The sequence below is a fragment of the Dreissena polymorpha genome, chromosome 1 (genome assembly GCF_020536995.1).
Source record: "Dreissena polymorpha isolate Duluth1 chromosome 1, UMN_Dpol_1.0, whole genome shotgun sequence".
In the NCBI taxonomy this organism is placed as follows: Eukaryota; Metazoa; Mollusca; class Bivalvia; order Myida; family Dreissenidae; genus Dreissena; species Dreissena polymorpha.
Window position 1 is genome coordinate 66,914,849 of NC_068355.1, and position 8,479 is coordinate 66,923,327.

The following is an 8,479-nucleotide window of genomic DNA, read 5'->3' on the forward strand; positions in this document are numbered from 1 at the left end:
TGAAATAAAATAAAAAAGAAATTATATATGATATGTTTTGCATTAGATGTAATTTACATAAATTATTGAAGCACGAGCACCGACGATTGACGAAGGTTGGATGCTTAAGCTCACCTTTAAGTGAAAATATGGTGTATGAGACGGCCGTGCTTTAAATTTCTAAGTATAATCATGGACGCCTTCCTGGTGTTCTCAAAAAGCTCTGCATAGTTCAGATTTATTATGTACAGTCACATGGACACCATTTTCAAGTTGAACATTCACTATGCAATGCCTGGTGATTTTCTGGATTGACATTAGTAGGTTAGTGTAAGTCCAAGACAGAATAGTACTTTCTCCTGGGTCGCTCGAGGCGCCTTAACGTCAGACAGTGTGCTCTTTGTGGATTGGGGGTTTAGGGTGAGATCATTGAGCCCTGTTTTCCCTCAACGAGAGAATTTAGCCCTCGTCGTCCATTCATTGTTATTTCGATGTTATGACTGGAAACTTGGACAAAAAGCGGCATTTCAGCAAATGCCATTGCAATATGCAATATGCAAACAATGGAAATATGAAATATGAAAATTTCGAGAAAGGAGAGTTTATACAGACAGTGTAAGTGTTCCTTATATTGTATAACAAGTTGGAATATGTTTGTTTGATTCATTATTCTTTGATATGTGTTTTTATATTTGTGTGTTTACTATTGTCAATATGGTTATCTGTTAAAATAGTATTTGTGAAGTTTTGCAAATTATTTCGTGCGTGGAATACATATTGTTCAAAATGATAAGTAAAAATAAGTTAAAAGCATATTACACAGGGATTGCGTTTTTAATTTAGAAACATTAAATTTTCGAAACCCCTCTTTTGGTTTTTAATATACCCCTACCGCTATTAAAGTAATACAGCCTCAGCTTTGACCTCATAAACTGTGAAATTCACTTCGTAGTATATTTGAACAAACTTTCTTTTTACCAGAAAAGACACACTTTTATGTCAAACAGTGAACAAGTTTAAACTACATTGCATCCAATTATATTATTGACGAATTTTCCAGCGGGTATTGTATATCAAATAAAAAATTGCTGGTTTAGTTTCCAATTACAGTAAATGTATTTAATAAGCGAGTGTCAATGTTTATTGCTTTTTTATCTCGAAACAAAGAACACATAGTCACATGCTCCGGATTGTAGCTCGGCAATTGTTATGACAGCATTGACGTTTTCATCTAAAAGTCTCTTGATAGTTTTGTGTTGCAATAACTTTAGGAGGTCTACCCCTAATTAGAGGGACAACTACGTTTCAGACTAGGCTGTGTCTGATTACCCTAGGAACGATGTCAGAAAGGTCTCAAGTGGTTTCGGCAACACGAAACGATATTAAATATGTCTGATTCTGATAAATAATGAAACACCGATTTCTGTGCAGAAGAATGCTTTTATTGAAAGTATACACAAGCAAAGATTTATTTCCTGAAGTATTAGTCTTTTTAGCATTTTCTAGTAATATTCATTTATTGCACAACTGGTTTTAAACACATGTTACTGTGACAAAGACAACATGTAATTACCAAGTAAACCTTTAAATCATTCTAAACAACATGGTTGAAGTGTTTTAATAAAATAGACTGCAACAATTATCTCTGTAATCAGGAAGTTGAAAAGGATAATGAGAAATAATCTTTAATTTATTAACAAAAGCCAGCATCCATTTTCAGAAAGCGCAGAGTTTTTTTCGGGCTGCTTGTATCATGCAACGTTGTTCGGCACTCTAAAATAGAAATTATACAATTTTTTATCGGTATGCAGTATTTAACAGAATAATAGAAAGCGCATTCTGTTCCTCAACATTCATCCATTTGTCAATATCAATGTAAATATGAATGATAATTTTGCATCGCATCAAAACGGGGTTTCTTTTTTCTCTGGCGGTAAAATGCAAACATTAACATATCCATGCGTCTCACTTTGAATGACGTTTCAATCAAAATGGTTTATTATTTCTTGTTGTCTTCATGAGAATGAATGAGACAATTAAATCACTAAGAGAACGCGTAATAGTATTTAAATAAGTAGTTTAATTACTGTTTTACGTTACACTTGTATTAATATTTTGTGGTTAACATATAGAATTTTCCATGTAAGAAGCGATCAACTTTTTAAATCGGTACCTTTTGTTTTGTAAACTTATTAGAAAAACGAAAGGTTATAGCAATATAATTGACTCTTTAAACACGCTGATAACATAATTGAAACTCGTGTATTGTTGATCATGAAAGTACCATCGTTAACAGTCAAAGTTTCAGATTAGAAATAATGACTTGTAAACAAACTAGGCCGTGAACTGATACATAAACTGCATCAATCACTTTTCTTCTTTCTGATTTTTATGCGAAATAGAAATAAGCAAGGCCTGTATTAGTCTGCACACGTTTGTGTTACAGCAACTGTGCAAAGGTCATTTACCTGACTTAACATACAGAATAGATAGACATCATGAGAGATTTAAATAAGTTTACACAACTATATCCTTGTAATTTACAATAAATACACATTAGGTTTAAATATGATAAAATATGGATTTCACAATGGTACCATGTGTTTTGGTAGAGGCCATAAAGTGTATGACCAATTACATGAATACATCCGGAAAAAGGAATATTAAAAAAACAGAACACTTCGTTACCCTAATTGCTATAGACGCTGATTCTCCACCACCCGCCACATGTCAATGCGCTGTTCCCAGGACACGCATAGTTACATTCGGAGTCAGGCTTTAGCACTGTGGGTAGTACTCTGCCGCAGAAACACTCGCCGCTGGCCTATATATATATATATATATATATATATTATTTATTTATTTATTTATTTATTTATGTATTTATATATATATATATATATATACATAGATTTGCGGTTTGTAATACCTTCTAGTAATAGTGAAGCCATTTTTAAGAAACAAAATTAACAATAACGTAATTTAAGTATTTTTTATGAACACAAAACAATAAGAATTCTAAGAATACATAGTATGTACGTAACTCAAGGAAAACGCATGAAGCGTATATTAACAAAATTGATGTGATTAGAGCAACGAATATGACTACAATTGTCACGAGAAATTCCTCTTTTAAGCATTACGCTATAGGTAAAGCATTACGTTATAGCTAAAGCATTACGCTATACTTAAAACATTACTCTATAGTTAAAGCATTACGCTATAGCTGAAGCATTACGCTATAGTTAAAACATTACGCGATAGTTAAAGCATTACGCTATAGTTAAAGCATTACGCTATAGTTAAAACATTACGCGATCATAGTTAAAGCATTACGCTATAGTTAAAGCATTACGCTATAGTTAAAGCATTACGCTATAGTTAAAGCATTACGCTATAGTTAAAGCATTACGCTATAGTTTTACTTGTATACAGCTTGATTGTCTGTTTAAAGCTTTTTACTTATATAATATGAATGTGTTATGCAAAAATGAAATGACATATTATCGAATCAGCGTTCGTTTATTGCTTACAAAAGTGTGATCCATCCATAAGGGATACGTATCATTGAACCGATTCTTTATTACCTCAACGCCGCTAAAAGCGAAACCAATGCAGCGAGAGGCACATTCCAAAGGCGTGTTTGTGGGCGAGTTGGGAGTCTTTTGAGTAGGCAAGACACGGGGTATCGTATCCACGTAGCATCCGCGGTATATGGGAGCTGTATAATAATAGCAATAATAATAATATAGTAATACTGACACTAATAATTCAAATACTACCACTAATAATTATATTATCAATTGTAATAATTATTTAATAAGAAATAATAATATTATAATCTTGTGATTTGCAACGACGTTTATATTGTTCGTTTGTAGTGATGATCTAATCAGCATATCTTCCATTCGAATTCCATAGTGTAAAGGTCAGAGTCTTAAATATGTTTTAAATATTAACATCTCTAAAGATCGAAATAAATGTAATAACATCGACAGAGCTCAGAACGTACAAACAGGTTTGACAGGCTGTAAGTAACGGGTTTGTTTCCAAACCCCTAGCATTCACATCAATTTGAAAGGTGCATGCATACTGTCTTGATAATTACATTTTCAGTTAGGTTTATGTCGAACAATTTCTTGTAACGCCGACCTTCCTCAGATTTTGACACTTTAATTACATAAACGATACAATCACACCTCAAATGCTGTTCGCGTTGCAGAATTTATCAAGCACACTTCAGAAATACCCTTTTTGAATCTAAACCAAGGACTTTAACAAAGGTATAAATTGTTGCGATTGGCATCAAACACTTGGAAAAGAAGATAAAATACTGTCATTTCATGGTCATTATACAACCTTGTTGACCTGAATAAATAAGTATTCGGGACTTGATACAACAATAATGTAAAATATTACCCCTGTTGCTGTAGACACTGACCCTCCAGACTCCTCCGCATTTCTTTGTGCTTTCCCCGGGGCACACAGAATTACATTCAGACTCGGGCTCACTCGCAACTGGCTGCGTGTTTCCACAGAAACACTCGTTGCTGTTCTACATAACAAATGCACAATTATTTTTCCAAACGTATACGTTAAACGCATTGTGTATTGTCTCTAAGTATTATATAAAACGTATTTTTGCTCTCCATTCACCTCGATTCTTTTTAACTGAGCTACTGACGCCGATTCTACGATGAAACACCGATAACTTAATCTTTTCGCTGTATAGTCGAACACAATTAAGGTTAACAACACACAATTCTTTACTGTGCTAGCCAATCTTAAATAAATTGAATGAATCGTATTTTTTCTTCTGTGCAAATTGCCAGAACAAAACTCGCAATCCAGTAAATATGCATATCATAAGAAAATGTCATCGATTTTAGTATACGTCCTTAAAATGAAATTATCCGGTTAGGATTGCAGTAATATATCAACTTAGTTATCCCCATTGTTAACTGTAAATTTCCTGTCTAAATGATTGCAAAATGCCGTCTAAATTGAAATGCCAAATGTTTGTCTGATCTAAAAAAAATGTTGATCCAACTATAGCATAAAATTACCGATCGATATTATTGGCAAATGTCACCGAAATAGTCTTTGAAAGAATCATACGTCAATGCACATTTAACAACCTGCAAGTCGGTGACCTGCTATTTTTCAACACTTTAATTAAATGCTAAAACTTTTTGGTATTTGCATACCTCAACGCCTGCAAATCTGTAGGACCTGCATCGAGACGCACACTCCAACGGCGAGTTTGACGTCGAGTCGGGGTACCTCACAGGCAAGACACGTTGCATCTGATTCTTATAGCATCCGAGGTAACGGAAATCTGTTAGTAAGTTAATTTAGAGAAGCATGTCCACAAATTCAGCTTTTATTACATTAATAATGACTTGAGTTACATAAATACCTCTTGTAGTTGAAAAGATTTTTAACTGGGCCACGCGAGTTGTGTATAGCGTTATTTCTTAAAAGTTGACCCAGTATTTGTAAAAATATTGCAAGACATATTCATTTCCAGAAAGGAAATTCATTTCTGCGTTGAATAAGACCAAGATATTAAAAATCGCTGCAAAATTGATGAATAATGGCTGTTCAAAACGATGCACTCCGTTTTCGGGTGATTTCGAGTTGGATACCTTGTTATATATATATTTGATAGTGATTTTTTTATCAGAAAGTTGATTATTCGTTATAATATGATAATTTATCAGTCAAAATTATGTTTTCACTAGTTAATATCATAGCCACACGCCAATCACCTGTTCATGCAAGTATCACATTATATGCGATTATTAAAGCATAGTTGTACGTCACACAACTTCTTTCAAATCACATTCTCTGATCTGAGTGTCTTATTACCGACCGATTGCGCTACACGAAAGAACGTCAATGACTTACGAGTCTCGCAGACGCGTCCGTCCCATCCTGGTGCACATTTGCAACGAAAGTCCTCACTTGAAGAGAGATCGACACAAGTTCCTCCGTTTAGACACGGATTCGGAGTACAACCAGCCAGCACGATGGTCACGATGCAGGATGCAACGATAACGTGAACAAACATCTTGAAACTGAAATAAAATCCGTCAATTGAAAGGTATAGTTTTATTTTCAAATATCTTAACTAAGAATATTATGTTAATGCACATTCTCTTTATTATTATTATAACAATACAGTTTTATTTTTAAATTTATTACATTAACTCGTCAAAGACTTTCGACATATAATTATAATTATTCATTCAGAGATTGTAACTAAAGGTTTTTAACCTTGAATACAAGTTTAATAAGTCGGAAATTTCAAATCGAAAAAGTAAACGTAAAGAATAATATAAACAAATGAACTATATTTTTCACTTGAAGTATTCAATACAAAACCACCAACATTTTGATTTTAGAAGTTACTGAAAAGAGTGTAGTCCAGTGTAATTGATGGCTGGCAATATATACTCGTCGCAAGTGTTGAGTAGGTCCGTTTTTAATGACACGTTTGATCGGTTTCACGATTATAACTTGTTTACTTGTTTACAAACATTTATACAAAATAAAACACTTGAGTCGTGACATCCGGGTATGATTAAACATGTATTTTGGCCATTCATAACGTAGCAAAAGATTTCGATAATAAATGCAAACGACCTTTAAAAGCATTGGCCACCAGCTTTCTCATTGGACCAATGCATCAATACATGATATTATAAAAACTTAAAATAGATGCCCGTAGGTCTACATAAACAACTAAAAAACTAATCACACCCGCTTCAAAACGACTTCTTTCAAAACTTCAATTAAATAAATCTAAATTAATGTGAATCGTTAAAATAAACTGCAATACCAATCTTAATCTTAATGTCATCTAACCTTAATTGAGAATTTTGTTACAAGCAATTTGTTTATAAATCCACCCATACGTTGATGACCATGTTAACCAATAGGTTTGGCTTTTGTTTATAATACTTATGGTGATTTTTTAATGGCCAGCAAATCTTGTGTTCTTTACGGAAGCCCTGGAGGGACATCTTTTGTTACTTGTTACGAGTTATTACTTATTAGTTATTACTTATTTGTTATGAGCTACTGTCTTATGCGGCTATCGGCCATTTTGATCATTGGCACTCAAGACGTAGGACGTGAGTTTTCATTTATCTTGTGAAGGTAGTTGTAAGTTAGTGGAGCTTAATTACAATATAGTTTTCAGTTAATGCATTGGAAATAAGTGAGGAAAATTAAACTGGAAAAATGTCCGAAAGATAGCGAACAAGTAACAAATTTGCTAGATCGAGCTTTGTAATAAGCTTGCTTCTGAAGTAGCCACCGTTTTAATCTTTTCATTTTAGTGTGATTCTGGTCCTTCTGTTTGTAGCTTATTTATCAGCGGCTGGTAAAATTCTTGAAAATTGGACTCGGCCAGTGGCTGAACGAAATCATTAAAATTTACTGTAAAATTACCTTACTCAAGTGTTGGATCATGGTTACTTGAATGCAGTTTCTAGATACGCTCAATATGTTTAAAATGTGAAGATGTTTAAATGTCATGCATGTTTATTTTCAGAGATTATCACATAGTTGAGTGCAAGCGTATCAAAGAGGCTGTGAAACTGTTCAGTGCTGCTGCTTAAAACTAAAAGCATGGCAAATGCTATATTCATCAAGCTGTTGCTATATACATCTTCAGTTTTATGCGGAGTGGGCGTAGATCCGTCAAATATACCAAATTCTGGAAATGGTCTCGCCAGAAATGAACTAATTAAAATACACTTTATGAAAGGACTAAAATACAGGGAAATAGTCATGTTTTTTGTGTTTTGTTTTTGCAAAGCTAGTAAGGGCCATATAATTTTGCAGAGCTAGTATGAGCGATATAATTGTACAGAGCAAGAAAGAGTGATATAATTTGTCAGAGCTAGTAAGCGCGTTATAATTTTGCAGCGCTAGTAAGTGCGATATAATTTTGCAAAGCTAGGAATAAAGATATAATTTTTCAGAGCTAGAAAGCCCGATATAATTTTGCAGAGCTATTAAGCGCGTTATAATTTTGCAGAGCTAATAAAAGCGATACAATTTTGCACAGCTAGTAACAGCGATACAATTTTGCAGCGCTAGTTAAAGCATTTTAATTTTGCAGCGCTAATAAGCGCGATAAAATATTGAAGCACTAGTAAGCGTGATATAATTTTGCAGCGCAAGTAAAAGCAGGGCTTTTTTTCCTTCTTTGAGACTGGCCGTGGACGGTCATTTTGACATTTTGACACGGACAATTCACAAATGTAACACGGCCACGATTAAAACAAAAAACGGACATGTTGTGCACAGAACTGTCAAAAACGAACATTTCACAATTTAAATTAAGTTGCGTTTCACCGTTTTTCATTTCGATTTCGCAATTTTTGTTTAGTAATCGTTTAAATGGCGCCATTGTTTCAATCGATTACAAACGTGAATCGATTGAAATTTTAAAGCGGTGCATATTTGTTTACGCGCGGCCGATCAA

The 8,479-nt window shown here is 33.8% G+C and overlaps 1 protein-coding gene across 1 annotated transcript; it reads right to left on the reverse strand.

Annotated features, from left to right (window-relative positions):
* Positions 1 to 1,399: 1,399 nt before the first annotated feature.
* LOC127833497 (uncharacterized) lies at positions 1,400 to 6,655 on the reverse strand. Its single transcript, XM_052358787.1, has 7 exons — positions 6,374 to 6,655; positions 5,890 to 6,059; positions 5,187 to 5,317; positions 4,399 to 4,534; positions 3,567 to 3,700; positions 2,668 to 2,803; positions 1,400 to 1,752 (listed from the first exon to the last, which is right to left on the reverse strand). The coding sequence occupies exons 2-6, from the start codon at positions 6,050 to 6,052 to the stop codon at positions 2,669 to 2,671; spliced, it is 699 nt and encodes a 232-aa protein (XP_052214747.1). The 5' UTR covers positions 6,053 to 6,059; positions 6,374 to 6,655; the 3' UTR covers positions 1,400 to 1,752; position 2,668.
* Positions 6,656 to 8,479: the final 1,824 nt, after the last annotated feature.